The following is a 20,101-nucleotide window of genomic DNA, read 5'->3' on the forward strand; positions in this document are numbered from 1 at the left end:
ATCTTATCTGGAAGGTACCAGGATGTCTAACTCACACAGATCTTGCTGACATGCCCTGATGATCCTTAATGTTCATGCAAAAATAAGTTACACAGAATTTAACGGGGTTCTCTGTCGAGTAAGTGTGCCTATGATTGCAGTCGTTGTTTTCAGGCCAGCAATATTAATGGTGAACCCTACGTACAGATTTCTTCCTCAACCATAAAAACCTTTACTTGGATCTGAATCTTTTTTTGTTTCAGTGAAGCTTACATCCATGTAAATGTATTTAGATTGATGGGTGGTTTGTGTTTTTTTGGAAATAATGAAGATATTACTCCCTTCAGAATCAAAGTGACAGTTCTAAAGATTAAAATGAAATCCCAGAAAACTAATGACAAACTGTGCAGGCATCTGCTACTCCAAAAATGCACAAATAAAATAGAGAATTATGATTGCAATTTTCTGTTGGATATCATTTAAGCTGCAGATGAATGCAACTGTATGAAGCCCCATGTAAATTAATTATATCATTATCCTGATATACAAAAGCAAGTTGACAGGCTTGGAATTCCTTTTCCACTGAAACCTGTTGCTTTGCAGCAAAGCTGGAATCAAATGCTCACTGAATGGGGCCTCTGAGCAGATGTCATGTGCTATTAGAAAGTTTGAACTTTTCCATGGAATAAACCAGGTTCTCTCTCAGCAGGGAAGCCAGTCTTCCAAAATGTATTACATTCCAGGCAAAGTCATGTATACTGTACATTGTTATGATTTTAAATTGGTAATAAAATAGCAAATGATTTCTTCGTTGTTTAGAATTCACTCTATTTTAACCGCAACACATCGAAATGGCAAATCAGCAAATATATCTATCCTCTTTTAAAACAAATACTAAAACAGGAGAGTGATGGGGACAGAACATGGAGAATTTAATGCAACTTAATTGGATTGACATCTTAATACAATTAAATAAACAAAAGTGTGATGAATAACACCAGAACGGCATGGACCGTTATTTCCTAAGTTCCTATGAATGGAATTTCACTAACAGGATACTTTTCCTGGCAGAAGGGAAAGGGGATGGATTTTCCTCCCCCAGTCTTCCTGCTCTTGTGCTGCTGGGAAATAAGCTATGATTTGTTCTTACTGTAGGTATGATCTGTCTTGCTCGGGACAAACCATGAGATGTAACCAAGGTAAACAAAGGTTTGTTCTTACCCTTTGTGATTTATCTGGAGGAGACAAACCACAAGCCCAGGTTTGAACAATATCAAACCATGGCTTAGCAGTGGATATCATGACAGAAGGAGAACTAAGGAAGAAGTCAGCAGCCATGCCCTCCTCTTCAGAAAGCTGCACATTGGCTTGTTCATGCTAAGCAATGGTTTTCCTTAGTGACATGTGCAAACTATGGGTGGGTATTATTGCATTGTTTTCCTGGCTACAATCTTAATCATCCTGTCCTGATATCAAGCATTCTTTTTACACTGCATCACCTGTTTTGTTATGGAACTGTGGCTTTTTGATCAATATACTGCCTTGTTGTGCTAAGTTTTCCTCACACCAGTGAACATGATGTGACACAGCAGCAGACATCTTTGGACATTTTACCACTCCCTGTGCGCATGCATGCTTCTGTTTTGTGTTCAGTTCTGAAAATGGTGGGAAAGGACTATATGCACGAATACCATCCCCAATTTTAGCGCATGGTGTGATCCATGAAAAGAGCGGGAAAATTACAGTGCAAAACTCCTGTGATGTTCCATGTTATAACGGGGTTATAGACTTATTTTTTTCCCCTGGAAGCAATTGACATGTAAATGAACACTGAACTTCCACAACATTCTGCTAAATTCCCAGAGGTGACTTTTACACTGTGTGAAAGATCACATAAAATGCAGAAATGTTCAAGTAAGGAAAAGTCAGCAAAACAGAATAAAGTGCTGTCTGAATACAGCCTGAGCCAGTATATGCTAAGGACCGTAATGATCTGAATGTTTTGAAAAAAAGTGCCTTGAACAGTCTGTAACTATGATACTGATTGCCAGATCCATGTGGCCATTCTGTACATGAACTGCCTGACATGTTGCACATCATATACTTGACTTTCAAGTGGCCCACATGTAACTGCAGAGTTATGTGTAAATCACACTTTACATAATGAAAACAGGAGCTGTTTTACAATTCTGCAAATCAGAATTCAAAACAGACTATTATCCAAAAAGTAAACAGTGAGGGCTTTGATCAGGCTCGTAATTATCTATGTCCTTAATCTGGAAAGCAAAACAATATTGGGCAATACAAATCCTTGGAAAGTTGGGAGCTTGAAATTCTTGCTTGGAATGGACAGGCTAGCAGATCATCTGTCTATGCAGCAAAGCTGCCATCCAAATCTATGAAGTGATAACTATGTGAAAATTATTGTTGATATGACCCATATTGCACAGTATCTGATCGTAGCCAGATGATTTTACTTTGGATGTTATATCTCCTTTCAAAATATCAAGTCAAGACAATGTGCACTTTGAAGTGATACTAAAAATATGTGTAGTGCATTTAGAAGGTCAAGTAGAGACTATAATTCATATTTGTAGTCAAAGTGGAATGTGAAACCTACATGGATTGTTTCAGCTTGGTGCAGATTTTTGATTCACCATGCTTTTCTATACTATTTTCTATGATCCGTGGGCACAAAAAGAATACACATAAATTCTGTGAAGCATGACATCCTCTTGTTAAGTATAGGGCTTCAGGAATGTGGGTTTTGCATTGCAATTTAAAAAACAAAAAACAAAAGAAAACCCAAACTTTAAATATATATAAAAATCACTTAACTCTTTGGAAAAGTTATTGCTGTTGGAAGACTAGGAAATCGGGTTATTTAAGAAACCACTGACTAAGTCAGTCTTGCCCCTTAATGACTTCTGCATAACCCACAGTAAGCCTGCCTTTTCTTTGTTATTGAATTATGCTTTAAAAACACCCTGTTTGACTCTTGAAGATTAACCAACAGGATAAGTATTCCTTGCCATATGTTCAGGTTTTACTGGTCTTATCCTAGCAATTAAGTTTTCTGTAGCCTTGGAGCTGAAGAATTAACTCACAGACTTTCAATTTATAAGTTGTAGCATTCTGTTTCATCAGCAGTCCGAGACCACTGTTGCTAGGAAATTTTTGAGAAAATGTATAAGTTGGGAAATTTGCTTTGCACATCACCACGCTGCTCAACCACGCTGCTATTAGAGTTAAATAAAACAACACTGAGAATGCACAATCAAGGTTCCACATTATTGAGAACCTGCATGTATAGAACAGACCCCCATCTACAGATGTCCCCCCAAACAAGTGGCAGGAGGCAGGGGGTAGTTTGACATAATGGAAAGTACAATGGTTAGAGTGTCAGACTAGGACTTGGCAGTAAAGGTAAAGGTACCCCTGACCTTTTGGTGCAGTCGCGGACTACTCTGGAGTTGCGATGCTCATCTCGCTCTATAGGCCGAGGGAGCCAGCGTTTGTCCACAGACAGCTTCCGGGTCATGTGGCCAGCATGACTAAGCCGCTTCTGGTGAACCAGGGCAGTGCACGGAAACGCCGTATACCTTCCCACCAGAGTGGTACCTATTTATCTACTTGCACTTTGATGTGCTTTTGAACTGCTAGGTTGGCAGGAGAGGGACCGAGCAACGGGAGCTCACCCCATCGCGGGGATTCGAACCGCTGACCTTCTGATCAGCAAGCCCTAGGCTCTGTGGTTTAGACCACAGCACCACCCGCATCCCTAGGACTTGGCAAACTAGGGTTCAAATCTCCATTCAGCCATGCAGCTCATTGGGTGACCTTTGGCTTGTTGATGCCTCTTAGCCTAACCAACCTCATGGGGTTGTTTTGAGGATAACATGGACAGGGGGGGACCTTGTATGCCACCTTGAGCTCCTTATAGGAATAAGAATAATAATACATGTTAGATATCTGCAAGGAATATATCTTACAGAGAGAGAGAAGGCCATAGTTGAGTGACATGCAGAAGGCCCTGGGTTCAATCCCTGGCATTTCCAGGTATAGCTGGGAAAGTACCCTGCCTGGAATCCTGGAGAGGTGCTGCCAGTCAGTGTAGACAATACTGAGCTCGATGGACCAAAGGCCTGACTTAATATAAGGCAAGTTCCTATGTTGCTTTTATCTGCTGGAAACAAAGGTCATAGATATTCCTATAGTGACTCTGTTAGCGATGCTAGAAGGAGATACAAAGTAGAAACAGGACTATGATGTAGAGCAAAATAATTCTGTAGGAATATGTAAACATTAGAATTTACACAGAACGCTTTAAAAGGCAATAAGTGGCTTGAAGACCACAGCACGGAATGCAATGGGGGTGGAGTGGGGCAAAGAAAAATAGAATAGCTTTCTTGAAATATGTAATTTGCCAAACCACTTAAGGGAACAGAGCTAACTATGAGGAAAGAAGCGTAACAAATCAAGATTGTGAAGCTGCATGGTTTGGATTTATTTTAAGCCTGAAAAAAAGCATGCCAGTGAGGCAGCTACAAATGTAACCCTTCTCTAGGCATAGAAGGAAGCATGAAAGAAAGAAAGAAACTTGCTAGGTTTTGCAGCGGCAAAGAGAAATACCAAACAATAAGTCTGCAAAGGTACCAAAGATCCACCCCACTTTGAAACAAAGAAAGTAAGGAACAACTAATCTGGCAAGTGCAGGCTTTTAAGGTTTGAATCAGAGCAAGTTGGTTGAAGGAGTTCTTCAGGTAACAGGCCGTTCTGCCTCATAAATGTGCAGGGCGGCAGAAGGGGTGGGGGGTGGGGAGAAGGAGGAAAAACCATAGTTTACTCAGATGGCAAGCCAAGGCTGCTAGCAAGGATCCAGATGTGCTACTCTATAGTCAGGCAATTAATAACAGCAAGGATGGAAGCCAACATTTCTCCAGAAAAATGTTCAAAGATGAAAAAGTGAGGATAAAAGCTACCGCTTTCTGGGGTGGCACACTGCCATTTCGCTCATCTCTGGCTTTCAACATATGGTGGCATTATTTATTTGTTTTATTTCAAGGAAAGCTTCTTTCCCCCCATCATTTTCTCTCTCTCACACACAAAGGTAGAGGTACTCAAATCTGAATATAATAAAACTGACTTATTTTACTTTGTGAAAAGACAGTAATACCTTTAGAAGGAAAATGTGCTCTTTTTCAATGGTAAGGCAAATCCGTTAATTATATATTCATTAAATCTCTCTCTTCCCTTGACTTCAAATAGTTGCATGCCATGTTACTAGACACTCACATCTAATAACTGCACCTTCCCTTTGTAGACTATGATAGAGGAGACTCTAGCAATGGGAAACTGCTTCTTCACCATGTTTTATGGACTGACATAAGAGTTGTGGCTGAGTGTCCAACTTCTAGGATTTCACAGTATATTTGTGCTGCTAAGGACCTCAGATGAAAGGCCGTATGAACCACCATCTCAGTAGCCTGCCTGTTCTGGTGGTGGCTCATTATCATTCCAAACATATTAGCATGGTGTGGGCTGACTTTTTGTGCAGCTACCCTGAGCTGACCATACCATGGGAACAAATAATGTTACACAAAGGGCAGTTTTACACTAGGCCTTTAAAGCACATCCAGCAGACATTTAAAACATATGGCTTCCCCCCCAAATATTCTGGGTACTGTAGTTTATTAAAGATGCTAGGGATTTGTAGCACTGAGAGGGGAAACTACAGTGCCAAAGATTATTGTGGGAAGTCCTATGCCTTACATTTATGGTGTGGATATGCCCTTAGTAATATAGATAGCTAGAAGTAAAAACTGAAGGTTGGTGAGAGAAGGGGAGGGGCACTAGAGAAACGTCCATTACCTAATTTTGATTGCTGTTTTGCATAGCTTGTAAATGGTAAGATATATCACCCAGGCTCCAAAAAGAACATACTATAGTGGCCACTATGTGATTGAATTCTTCAGTTATCCTATTAATTGAATTGTGGGGAGGATGCCATCTCTGAAAGCAAGAAGGCATGCAGCCATTACCTAGGGATACCTTTGCAAAGCAGAACAGCTGGAATGCTTGAGGGACACTTGCAGGCAGTGCCTTGTCTAGCTTACAAATGAGTAAGATAAAGAGAATGGAGGAAGAGAAAGGAATTCAACAAAGCATATCCCATAGTTAACACCAAAAATAATTCTGCAATCAGCCAGCAGTTGTGGCTATGTGTGCAGCTGATCTGCAAGGGCCCTTTTACACAAGCCACACTGGAATGGCAGCTGCTCCTAGAAACCATTGAGGGATAAGAATGCAGGAAAAACTCTCTTTGTATTGATATGGTTTGTGATTCGTGGATTTGTAGAAGTTTGCTAAAAGTCAGTGCCTACAAAGTTCCATGTAAGCTCTCCCCACTTCACACAGAGCTACCTAACCTCTTCGTAACTGAAGTCCATCATCAATGTGAGCGGGTGACCTCCATATCAAGGAGCCTGGTGCACAGAGGTCCTCAGTTTTTCTAGACCAAACAAGTATGATGTAACATGCCAACCCTAGTAGCATCATATCTGCAAGTCTACCATAACAGAAGCAGAATGTGTGGTTAGATAGAGCTACGGAGCCACTGTCCACATAAACCTACAGTGATGGCAAACATGAAGACATATAAGATTCTTGTGTGTGTGTGTAGACAGACATTTGGATGATATAGATTTTGTTAAGTAGCATGTTTGCTGGGACATTGGTGATGCTGTTGCTGCTTATTTATTGAGTCAGGATGGTGGAGAGTTTGAGCCTTGAAGGATTTCTACCTGTCCTTTTCTATCACCCATCTGTCTACCTAGAGACACAAAATACATTTGCCTCCATGTCTGCCATCACACCAGGTTTCCAGTACATGTGTGGAGTATGTGTATACTACTACATTACGGGCGCAATCAGAGAAAGAAAATAATGAGGCAACTAAGACTTTGCCCTTCCCTTCATATGGTGCTCTATTTTTGAAAAGCATACACACAACTTATAAATCTGGGTTCTATGTAAGGAAGTACATTTCTGAAAATAACCGACCAGCATTCCCCCCCCCACCCCGGTAATAAAAACCAAACCAAGGTCCGTGAGGTAATATCTATTGCATGATTTATTTTCAGAGATTGTATGGATGAGTGTTAGTTTTTGACAAGCTGCCCTTTTTCATGGTTTTGGCACACTCGGCTTTGCTTGCTGCAAAGGAATTCTGCTGTGTTATCTCAGCTGAAAACTGTGAATTACACAAGCTTAAAAATAGAAGTGACACATAGAAGGCATTAAATAAATATTTTTAAGGGCTACTATGTACAATAAATGTGGATCCTCACTGTAGCTTACACAGTTGCTTACTCAAGGGTAGTCCCTTTGTCTGTTTTGTCCTCATGAGTCTGGAAGTCAAAAACTTGGCAAAAAAACAACAACTCCTCAAACAATTCCAGATACAAGGTTTATAGCTTCTTCTTTTTTTATTTCAGTAAGATTTGGTTCACTGGAGTATTATGTATTTTTGTGTGTGAACTGGAAACAATGTCAACCAAACCAATCACTGGGAAATGTCTATGAACACCTTCCAGTATCAGCTCATATTAGCTCACTCTACCCATTGGGATGTCTGCTCCAAACACAACCACATATATGGAGATCCATGTGGAGATTTTGAAAATGAAGACAGGGCTTTTCAACTTTTAACAGTAGAAGAGAACATTTAAGTGGATGTATCTTGTTATGTAAACTTCAGTGCCCTCTTCTACACAACTATTAAAGTTCTAAGAGCTCTGTCTTGGGGTACCTTAGATTTTTACCATGCCAGTACATTTCATTTGGGACACAGGAGGAGGTTTCTATTAACACAGCTAAATGCCACAAAAGGCTTGAGGAACCATTTGGAAACTTGGCTTCTTAGATGCAGCTCTGTTTACACAGTATGCTGCTGCTGCTGCTACATATATTTCTATTCTAGAAAGAGGCTAAATTCACCTGGCCACTGTAAAACAGTAAATATTTTTTATATCTGTGTGGAATGGCCACAAGATGGAAGAGACCAGTTATCAACACAGCCAGATCTTTGTGTTTGTAACGATTCACCCTAGTGCAGCTCAATGGTAGAGCATATGTTTTTCATGTAGAAAGTTCTAGGTTTAATTCCTGGCATTTCCAGGTAAGACTAGGAAGGACTCCTGCCTTAAATCCTGGAGAGTCACTAGACAATAATGAGCAAGAAGGACCAATGGACTTACTCAGCATAACACAGATTCCTATGTTCCAGTTCTGCGGCTCATTTGCTGCTACTCCTCTTTCCCTTTCTTTATGTGCCAGAAGCAAAAAGCTTCAGTTTTTATCCTTGTACACACTCCAGAAAACTACAGCTACCACACCATTGACAACCACATCTTTTATCTCCTGGGCTCCCCAGTGCAAAAGCTAGAAAGAAAAACCCTCTAACAGAGAGGACATAAAACGTGTAACTGATAGCAGTTGCCAGTAAAATACAGGATAACTTTCACGGTGCTTACAGGAATGCAGCATTCTATACTTAGTTTTTCTCTATCTTATTTCAACTTGCATCATTTCTGTTGTTTGGCAAATAGATCCAGCCTTGGGGAAAAACAAAAACAAATGACCAGTTCCTGCACGGGCAGAGAAGCTACTAAGTGATGGTGACAGAGGTAGCAAATCAATAAAAAAAGCACCATGGAAGTTAAAACTAGATATTAAATCCAGATTTTGAGAGCATAGATCTTTTACAGTGCAATCTAATACATGTCTACTCAGACGTAAGTACCATTAAGTTCACTGGGGCTTAGTCCCAGGTAAGGGTATAGCATTGCAGCCTTAATGTTTGTAACTGGCTGTTACAAGGGTATCAATTTATGTAACTCACCATCCCCCTGAACAGTAAGGAATGTTTAGTTTTACGTTTCATCATTTCTTTAGATATAAGACTATGTCTCTTGGTACTTAAATAGGGTTGTGCAATTGACTTGGCTTACCTGAATCTGCTGCTGTGATCAGCATGTTATATTGCCCCTTTTTCTCTCGGTCCAAGCTCTGTACAAGGTGGAGCTCCCCATTGGCTGAGAGCGTAAAGGCCCCATCTTCATTTCCACCAATAAGAAGATAGGTCAATTTGCTATTTGGGCCCTGATCATCATCCCTCGCTACAACCTATAGAAGTAATGAAGCACAATATAACTGCAAATCCCTACCCAACGTCCCTTTGTTGGCCATACAATTATTTTTCATGTATCGAAGGAAAAGTGGCCTTGTGCTTGACGGAGCAGATACATCTATTAAAACTGATTAAAACAACGAAAAGATCCGGCATACCTTTAACTATTCCTTTAAAGATACCAATTATATTCCCACCCCCAGCCAGCTGCTGCTGTCAACAAAAGGCTGAATGTAGCTATTTAGAAAACAAATGGTAGACATGCATCTATATTTTAAAAAAAAGATTTAATAACACTTCAGTAACTACACCAAAAAATTAACTGCAAAGCAAAAAAATGAGAGAGAATAAAGAAAAGTGGGTAAAAATGAGAAGCTTTTTTTTAAAAAAAAAATGAGGTCAAGATTAAAAAAAAAGCTATTTAGTTTCTGTTTAATGCACTGTCAAGGGCTAAAACTATCTTAGAATTATGCAAACAAAACCAAGCCATTATATAGTTAACTGTATATGGTGGTATCAAACCAAATACTTTTGCAGATGAGGCAACTTCCACTTGTGCAATAGGACTTCCCCACCTTGTCCTCCTACCTGCGTTGACCCCAAATATGTTCCCAAGGTTTGGGGGAACAGAATAGTTGGAGGTGCAAGGAAGAAAGCAGGGGGGAATCCCATTGTGCAAGTGGAAGTCACTCTCCTCATGAAAGGAGCTACTTAAAACTTGAAGCGCCTGTTCAGCGTAATACAAAATTGACGGCTGACATCCAACAACAGGTTACTCTGATTATGAAGGTGTTGCCTATTATGCACTATTTATTACTTTCTCACACATACTAACCTGGAGAATGACCTTTGGTAACGTTTCCAAGTTTTCTGGGACATTTACAGAATAGGGAGAGAGTTCAAATGTAGGAATATAATCATTTACATCCTTCAGAATAATGCTGACTGTAGTGGTATCAATCCGCGGGCTACTTCCACGATCAGCTGACTGAACTGTTAATGCATAAGAAGGTGTCTTCTCTCGGTCCAAAGGTTTAGCTACAGTTATTACCCCTGTGACGGAGTCAATCCGGAAAACACTGTTAGTATTTCCACTGATGATGGAATAGCGAACTTGCCCATTGGAACCCTCGTCTCCGTCTGCAGCAACCACCTGAACCACGTCTGTCCCAGTTAGAATATTTTCCGCAATCTCAACTTTGTATAATTGTTGAGCAAAGACGGGATTGTTATCATTGATGTCAAGGACTATCACAACTACATCAGTAGATGAAGAAAGAGGTGGCTGACCTTTGTCCATGGCAACTACAGTCAAGGTGTAATTAGAAACTGTCTCTCTGTCCAGTTCTCCAGTGAGCCTTACTTCTCCATCAATCGTACCAATACTGAATTTGTTTCTCAAAGGATTTAGCAGATTGTACTCAATGTAGCTGTTTGGACCACTGTCTGGGTCCGTTGCTTGGGCTTTGAAAACAATGGTGTCAATAGGGGTATTTTCTGGGATGTAGGTCAGCTTGGGAGAGAGAAAACTCGGAGGGTTGTCATTCATGTCTAGCAGAATGATAGATACTTGTGCTGTGCTTGTGTATCTGGAGGCTGGAAGAGGAGCCATATCATGGACCTGAACAATAAGACTGTAGAAAGATTGGCTTTCACGGTCCAAAGGCTTCCTGATGCTTAGAATCCCATTTTTGTCAATGTTAAATTGGCTTTGGCTATCTCCAGAAGTAATGCTGTAGGACAATTGTGAGTTAGAACCTGAAAACCGAAACAAACAGAAAGAAGAGAGATTTAACCACTTTTAGTCATTAAGGACATAAAGCATGTTAGTGATCCTGAATGTTGCACAATCAATAGCAGCCTTCAACTCTTACCACCACTTACAGAGAACACATGGAGAAATGGGCTTGTGTTTGCTGCACCATGCCAACAAGTGTGCTCAGTGCAACGTTTGAAAGCAGAGACAACATGCATACAGCTAGAAAATGATCCCTTCACTTGTCACTGGTATATTACCAGGACCATTTGGAACATGCACACAATTGCTTTAAAAGATGAGAAGTCATTGGTTTATCACTGTGACAATGCCTTTGGACAAGATTTTGTATGCCGAAAGTCAGTATCACACCACCTAACCTGGTTTTGCTCTGGAGCAGCTGGGGCTGTGATCAGGTTACCAGTTTCTATTAAAGAAGAGATGGTTAAAATTCAGCTGAAGATCAGCAAACATTGCTTTATATGGGATATATAAACTCTCCTACTTGTTAACAAATACTGATTTAGATGTTCAGCAGACAATAAAGAGTTTCCACAATGATAACAGATTAATCCGATGAGGTGCTGTGTTGCGATTCTCGGTCATAAGGCTGAGAGATTCTAACTTCTGTATAAAATATTAGGTTCTGATAATATTCACTGTCCATGGTGTGACACAGCATGCTACACTGGCAGCTGAATTGGTAATCCTTTTCCTGGCACTAGCAAGTTTAAGTCTATAGCTCATGAGTGAGTGATCTATTGAGAACTGCTTCTTGATTCATTGAATAGAAAGGTACAATTTGAATAGAAAGCTGAATTAAAAAAAATACAATTTACATTGGGGGGAGGGGTACCAGTTCCTTTTAAAAAGTTCCCATTTAGAAGAAGAACAGTTATCAGGCAGACAAGATTAGAATGGTGAGCAGAGTTTTCGTTAATGGCAACTGAGAGCAGGAAAAACCATAACTCGGTGGCAAAGCACATGCATTACAAGCAAAAAAATTCTCAGGCTAAGAAAGACTCCTGTCAGAAGCCATGGAGAATCATTGCCAGTCAGTGCAGACCAAGGGTTGGGTACCATTTTGCCCAGATATTTTTGATCCACACAGGCAAACTGTCAGATGTGTGGTCTTTTCCAGCTGTTGAAGTTTCCTAGTGGGGGAGAGACAGTCCAAGCAGGATTTATCTCACTGCCCATCAGCTGACAGGGACAGGGGTTAAATGCTCTCATCTGCAGGGACTGACCATGCCCAGTGAACCACCTGACATCAAGGGAGTCACCTGATTGACAGACAGGTGTAGTTTCACTAAAATAGCTCATGGACAAAATTAGAATCCTGGTGGGCCAAGGCTAGCCCAGATTTCAGAGGTCCCTTACCACTGGTACAGCTAATAAGGAGTTTTATGAACCTGCCACCTAACTCAGTATGAGACAAGTTTCCTGTGTTTCTTAGGTTTCTATATATTTCATGCACTGACAAAAATACCATGCATCCTTACTTCATTGGAATTTAAGGAGCCTAACTCAGCAAAACATTGCACCAAAAGCTGGTAAGCAGCTCTAAGCATGCTATACACTGGGAAATATATGGTGACAGTTTAAAAACCCCAAACCCGTTCTGTTTGTATTATTCATTATAAAGTCAAACCAACATCTATCACTTTCTCATGTCTCTCCATTAATGGTTGAGACTTTACAGCGCTAAATAAATAATGTGGAAATTTTATCTGACTAATTGGTCATAAAGATTGAGGTTTGCATTTAATGGCTTTCATTTGCCATCAAGGCCTTCCTCAACAGTCTTTTTTTCCACTTTTTGTAAAACTTGATATTAGTTATTGATACAGTCAATTGCTTTATTCTTTATGCTAACACTTCTCAGTAGCAATCTGAGGTTCTTAGCGGATAAATTAAGCCCTGTAATATTCAGTGAATCAATCATGGCTATTTATTATTCTAAAACTGAAAAGATGCTATTTCATTTTAGTGTTTATATATAGATGATGTATTAAATAACATTCTGCATACATTTTATGCCAGACCTAAATGAAAACTTGATCCTATATTTACCTTACACTTTAGCAGAGCTCTCTACAGGGAAAAAATGCATTGATACGGGGGGGGGGGGTGTATATAAGCCAGAAATTGTAGGGGAAAATACCATATTTAATAACTGGTAATTTATTAGCTGGCAGCAATTTTTCAACTGATTTAAATAGGAAACAGTAAGACTACAGAAGCAAGACAACAATTTTGAAATCAATACTGAATTGGAGCCATGACACTGAAGTCTTTCACATTTATCAACTGAGCTGGTGTGATATCTTGAAATGTTTAGTTCCTCAGGGAACTTATAACAGTTTTCAATCCAGTTACTGTGAGGAAAAGGAAATTTGTCAATTTAATTGGGATTAAAATCTTACAGAGGCAGAATATTAGGAGGAGGGCAATGCAGAGAGGAACCTGAAAAAGTGGGTAGATGTAAAATGAGACTTGAATAACATAAAATATGATACTGTGGCCAGCTTCTGGCTACCATTATAAGGAGCTCTGTTGCCACCATAGAACATAAAATTTTCTCCTACTTTTAATGTTTCTAGCCACCAATGGTAAATACAGGTCACCAATATTGGTTCCAAAAACGCCCTGAATAAACAAAACATCTCCATTTTCTTTTTTTTCTTTTTTTATAAAATTTTTATTGGTTTTACAACATTTTTGAAAAAAACAGACAAACATTAAAAATGACGAACATACACGTATAGTTTCAAACATATTTTCATAAACCTCCTTTCTGGGACTTCCCCATACCCCCCCTCTCTGCATCCCAATGTCCATAGTTCAACTAGCAACTCCCAATTATTACTTTCCAATCTCTATCATCTTAGTCCTCTCTTACACTCTGACCTTATGTCCCTGTACCCCTTTGTTTCTGGAAACTACGACATTTTAACATTCATTAAGTTTATAGTAGTCCTTAAGATAGCTTTTAAATTTTCTCCATTCTTCTTCTACCGTCTCTTTTCGTTGGTCACGGATTCTGCCTGTCATCTCGGCCAATGTCATGTAGTCCATCACTTTCATCTGCCATTCTTCCAAAGTGGGTAGGTCTTGTGTCTTCCAATACTTTGCGATGAGTATTCTTGCTGCTGTTGTGGCATACATGAAAAAAGCTCTATCTTTCTTTGTCACCAATTGGCCGACAATGCCCAAGAGGAAGGCCTCTGGCTTTTTAGAAAAAGTACATTTAAGTACCTTTTTCATTTCATTATAGATCATTTCCCAGAAGGCCTTAATCTTCGGGCATGTCCACCAAAGGTGACAAAAGGTACCTTCAGTCTCTTTACACTTCCAACATTTGTTATCGGGCAAATGATAGATTTTTGCCAGCTTGACTGGGGTCATGTACCACCTGTATACCATTTTCATGATGTTTTCCTTTAAGGCATTACATGCCGTAAATTTTATACCGGTGTTCCATAACCATTCCCAGTCAGCTGACATAATGTTATGTCCAACATCCTGAGCCCACTTAATCATAGCCGATTTAACTGTTTCATCCTGTGTGTTCCATTTCAACAACAAGTTGTACATTCTAGATAAATTCTTAGTATTGGGTTCTAACAGTTCGGTTTCTAATTTTGATTTTTCCACCTGGAAGCCGACTTTCCTGTCCTGTTTAAAAAATTCCATTATTTGGCGATATTGGAACCAATTTTCTACTTTATGCTTCAATTTCTCCTGACTTTGTAATTTGAACTTATCTCCATCCTGTTCTAAAATTTCCCAATACTTCGGCCATCCGACCTCCATATTGAGTTTTTTCACTGCTTTAGCCTCCACTGGTGACACCCATCTAGGAGTTTTGTTTTCCAATAGATCTTTATATCTTATCCAAACATTAAACAATGCTTTTCTGACAATGTGATTTTTGAAGGCACTGTTAACTTTATCATACCAAAGATATGCATGCCAACCAAAAGCGTTATTGAAACCTTCCAGATCCAAGATGTCTGTATTCTCGAGGAGCATCCATTCTTTGAGCCAGCAAAAAGCTGCTGCCTCATAATACAATTTTAGGTCCGGCAGGGCAAAACCCCCTCTTTCTTTAGCATCTGTCAATATTTTAAATTTAATTCGGGGCTTTTTGCCCTGCCAGACAAATTTCGAGATATCTTTGTGCCACCTCTTAAAGCATTCCATCTTATCAATAATCTGCAAGGTCTGAAACAGAAATAACATTCTAGGCAATACATTCATTTTAATTACTGCAATTCGGCCTAACATTGACAGTTTCAAATTTGACCATATTTCTAAATCTTTTTTAATTTCTGACCAACATTTTTCATAATTGTCCTTATACAAATTCTGATTCTTGGATGTTAGATAAACCCCTAGATATTTGACCTTCTTGACCACAGTCAAACCTGTTTCCTCTTGAAATTTCTCCTTTTCCATATCTGTTAGGTTTTTCCCTAAAACTTTGGTTTTTTGCTTGTTCAACTTAAATCCAGCTACCTGGCCAAACTGTTGTATTATTTCTAATACCTTTTTCGTACTAGTGTTTGGCTCTTGCAAAGTCAATACTAGGTCATCTGCGAACGCTCTTAACTTGTAATGTTTAGCTCCGACCTGCACACCTTTAACCTGCTGGTCATTTCTTATCATATTCAGCAACACCTCCAGAACTGAAATAAAGAGTAATGGGGAAATCGGGCACCCCTGTCGTGTTCCTTTTTCTATCTTAAGCTCCTCAGTCACAACATTATTTACAATCAGTTTGGCTTTTTGTTCAGAGTATATTGCAGCCATACCATTCTCAAAACCCCGGCCTACCCCCATCCTATGAAGATTCTTCTTCATAAAACTCCAAGAAATATTGTCGAAGGCTTTCTCCGCGTCCACAAAGATCAATACTGCTTTAGTGTTTATATTCACCTCTAGCTTTTCCAGAATGTCTATTACATTCCTTACATTGTCTGCCAGGTGTCTTTTAGGGAGAAAGCCTGCTTGGTCCTTATGAATCATCTCCATCAAAACTCTTTTGAGTCTTTTTGCCAAAATGTCTGCAAAAATTTTGTAATCCACATTGAGCAATGATATTGGGCGGTAGTTCTTGAGTTGGGTCTTTTCAGTCTCTGACTTTGGTATGAGTGAAATATATGCCTCTTTCCACGATTCAGGTGCCCTTTTTCCTTCAAGGATCTCATTACAAACTTCTCTTAATGGTTGAGTCAACCATTCCTTCAACGATTTGTAGTATCTGGAAGTCAGTCCATCTGGTCCCGGAGATTTGCCCAGTTGCATATTCTGAATGGCAGCCTCTATCTCTTGTTCTGAGATTCTCTGGTTCAAGTCCATCTTACTTTGATGAGAGATATTTTGTAGTCCATATTTTCCAAGGAATTTGTCTATATCTTCTTCATTTTGCGGGCCTTGAGTGTAGAGTTTTTTAAAGTAACTTAAAAAGCAATTTCTAATTTCATTGGGTTTAGATATATTCTTTCCATCCACCTCCAGGCTTGTAACTGTATTTAGTTTCTGCCTTTTCTTCAGTTGCCATGCCAAAAGTTTGCCACATTTATTTGCTGATTCAAAAGTCTTTTGCTTCATTTGCCTTATCTTCCATTCAATCTCTTGGTTCATCAATTCCATATATTGTGTTTGATATAATTTGATCTCTCTTAAGATGTCCTGAGACTTTGGTTTTGTTCTTAATTTCCTCTCTCCTTCTTTTATCATTTCCAGAATCTTCTCTTTTTTCTCATTTTGTTTTCTCCTCTTTATTGAGTTTTGTTGAATCAAAAATCCTCTCATCACCGCTTTACTTGCGTCCCAGATCACTCTTTTCTCCACGTCGGTCCTCAAATTTATTTCAAAATAGTCTTTTAAAGTCTTTTGGGCCTTCGTGAGAATCTCCTTATCTCGAAAGAGGGTGTCATTCATTCTCCATCTAAATTGACCAGTTATTGTGAGTTTCATCTCCATCTTCACGGCGTTATGGTCGGAGCAAGTTTTTGGGCAGATTTCCACTTTCTTAATCTTTGGGGCCATTCCACTAGTAACCCAGATTTGGTCAATTCTGGTCCAGGTCATCATTGCTTGGGAGAAAAAGGTTCCCTCTCTCTCCAGAGGGTTCCTTGTTCTCCAAATATCTATCAAGTCCATATTTTCAGTCATTTCAAAGAAAGTCTTAGGGAGTCTCCCTTCTTTGGTGACTGTAAGTCTTTGTGCCTTGTCCATATTAGTGGAGACCACGCCATTCATGTCTCCCATAATTATCATATTGTAATCCAAATAGTCCATCAAAGTTTCATGAAGTCTCTTAAAGAAGTCGGATTTGCCTTCATTTGGTGCATAAATTCCAACAACTAAGAATTTTTCTCCTTGTACTTGTATCTCCACAGCCAGATATCTCCCTTGTTCATCTTTGAATATCATTTTTGGAGCCCATTTCTCCTTCACATATATTACAACTCCTCTCTTCTTAACTTTGTCTGATGAAATAAATTCTTGTCCTAGCCTTTTATTTGAAAGTAATCTCCTGTGGGCTCTGGTTATGTGAGTTTCTTGTAAGCATATCAAGTCCAATTGTTCTCTATTCAATATATGAAATACTTGTCTTCTCTTCAAAGGCCCATTGAGCCCATTACAATTCCAACTAAGGAATTGCAGAGCCATCTTGTTATTTTCTTAAGGCTCCTCCAACAGCTCCAAGTTGTTGCTCTTCTTCTGATGGTGGTGGTTTTTGTCCAAACGAGAGATTCAGGATGTCCAGTGCTCTCCTCTGTTCTGCAAGTACGTCCACAGTCCCCTTCTGTAAGTCCTCCTGGTATCTTGCCAAAAATTTGTCTTTATCTTGAATTGTCTTTATTTTCACTTTCTTTGCCTTGTAGTCAAATGACAGTCCTTGTGGAAACTCCCACCTAAAGCGAATAGTGTTCTTCTTTAGCAAGAGAACCAAGTCCTTGTAAAAGTTTCTTAAATCCAAAATGTATTTTGGGATGTCTTTGAAGATCTGTACAGCTGAATTTCCAATTTGCAGGGCCTTTTCAAAGTGTAATCCTAATATTTTGTCTCTTTCCTCCTTGGATCTGAGTGTAATCAGACAGTCTCTCGGTGTCTTTCTATCTTGCTTTTTACCCAATCTGAAGGCAGTCGTAATTTTAAATTCGTCTTCCTCAAGGTCCCAGCAGCCCGCAAACTCCCGTGTCAAATATTCCACAAGGCTGTCTCTTTCATTCTCCGGAATCAGTCTTAATTTTAAATTCCTCTCTTTCCTCTGTAACTCCCACAAGGCCAAAGTTGCATCATGCTCATAGACCTTCTTGGCAAGCGGCTCTAACTTCTCCTGTGTCTCTCCGGCAGTGGCTTTGGCCTCCTCGGCAATTTGGCGCGTGGTGGCGTTCTCCTCTACCAATTTATTTATAGATTCTGTATTCTGGTTTAATCTTGCTGATATTTCTGTTAATTTTTGTGTGTTCTCTGAAGTCTGTTTTGTCAAAGACTCCAGGGTTTGGTTTATCTTGAGCAGGGCCTCTGTCACAGCTTCCATAGAAACGGCTGCTCCTTTGTCTTGACCTGTTGTTCCTGCTGATCCGGCTGTTGCGCCTGAGATTGAGCCTCTTTTCTTTGCCTGTTGCAGCTGCAACTGTTGTTGTTGTTGTTGTTGCTTGATCTTGGCTCTTGTGACTATCTCTTCTTGTGGGCCACTCATGTCAAGGTCAATTCCCACGGGATTTGTTCTCCCTTGGAAAATTCCACTGTCTTAAGCCGTGCCGAACTTTACTTTATCCTCTAGAGGGAGCAAATCAAAATGGCCATAGAGCAAAATTTCCAAATACCAAAACAAAGGAGACAGTCCAAAAAGTAAGAAAAAGGGAGATTAACACAGTCAAAGTCAATGTTACTAAATACTTATAACTTCAAATTGCCACAGTTGCCCAATTTATAAAACATCTCCATTTTCATCACCACCAATGAATTATTGGGGAATGGATTTCACCACAGCCCTGGCTGAAAGCAGGGATGGGGAAGGCATTCAATCTTGTTTGCACTCTATTAGAAAACAGCTAATTGACATTACTCAAGCCAATACAAGAACAGAAATACAGCTATCCTCTCACACACCCGAATTCTGAACAAGAACCTGGAGAACTCCTGCCAATCACAGCACAAAAGAATGAACTAGATGGACTGATGGTCTCAGTATAAAACATCCATATATTTACATCAGATTATGTTTGAAATTGGTTTGAATTTTAAAATCCAAGACAATAAGCAGCCTTCTTTCAATTATTGTCAAATTACATCTCGAAGGTTAACTGATATTATTTTCACAATAAGCATTTCCCCATATTTTGGCATCAGCTCCTGGTCATACAATAAAAGTTTGCAGTGCTGGGTTTTAAAGCTGCTTTTCAATTAAACTTTAAAGTGGATCAAACAATAAGAAATATAATTTATTTGTTCAGGATTTGAAAGTTATAGTTAATTTTCTTTGATGTTCATTTTGTTCATAGAGTGCCAAAAAAATCCAAAACTTAAGTTAATAACTATTGTTTTCAGAGGGTGTGTTAAACAGGAAATGACACTGGATATTTAGCATCCGAACTCTCCTTCCATCTTCATCATTGTTTATACTGTGGAAAAACAGGAAATTTGCCAGAATCCTGCCAATCTGTTGTTTCTAGATTCATTCTTGGAACATGCAGAAACAGACAATGTCTTAAGGAGAATGAAGTTTCAAAGAACAGCTGGATTATGTTTTCTAGGGTATTTGTTGAGACATGGGTAAGCTTTTGATCCATTTACAGGAAAACATTGGCATTATATTGACAAAATTAGACATGCTTCTTCTAATGAAATCAGTGGAAGAAGGCTATCCTTGCCTAAATTAAGTCTCAACAATTTCCATAATATATCTTCAAAATAATTATATTGATAAGATACTTTATATGAATTTTTATCAGTGTAAATACAGTGGTACCACGGGTTACAAACACCTCGGGTTACAGACTCCACTAACCTGGAAGTAGTACCTCAGGTTAAGAACTTTACCTCAGGATGAGATCAGAAATCATGTGGCAGCGGCAGCGGGAGGCCCCATTAGCTAAAGTGGTACCTCAGGTTAAGAATGGTTTCAGGTTAAGAACAGACCTCCAGAACGAATT

The 20,101-nt window shown here is 39.4% G+C and overlaps 1 protein-coding gene across 1 annotated transcript in view; it reads right to left on the minus strand.

The window, feature by feature from the left end:
* Positions 1–20,101, minus strand: part of FAT4 (FAT atypical cadherin 4) — a 142,603-nt gene that overhangs the window by 43,632 nt on the left and 78,870 nt on the right. The window contains exons 5-6 of the mRNA XM_081208011.1: positions 10,005–10,927; positions 8,991–9,165 (exon numbers count right to left, since the gene is read on the minus strand). Coding sequence (XP_081064137.1) covers positions 8,991–9,165; positions 10,005–10,927 — 1,098 coding nt within the window. The remainder of the gene's footprint in view (positions 1–8,990; positions 9,166–10,004; positions 10,928–20,101) is intronic.

This window comes from Podarcis bocagei (assembly GCF_964188305.1).
Source record: "Podarcis bocagei genome assembly, chromosome: 9".
Lineage (NCBI taxonomy): Eukaryota > Metazoa > Chordata > Lepidosauria > Squamata > Lacertidae > Podarcis > Podarcis bocagei.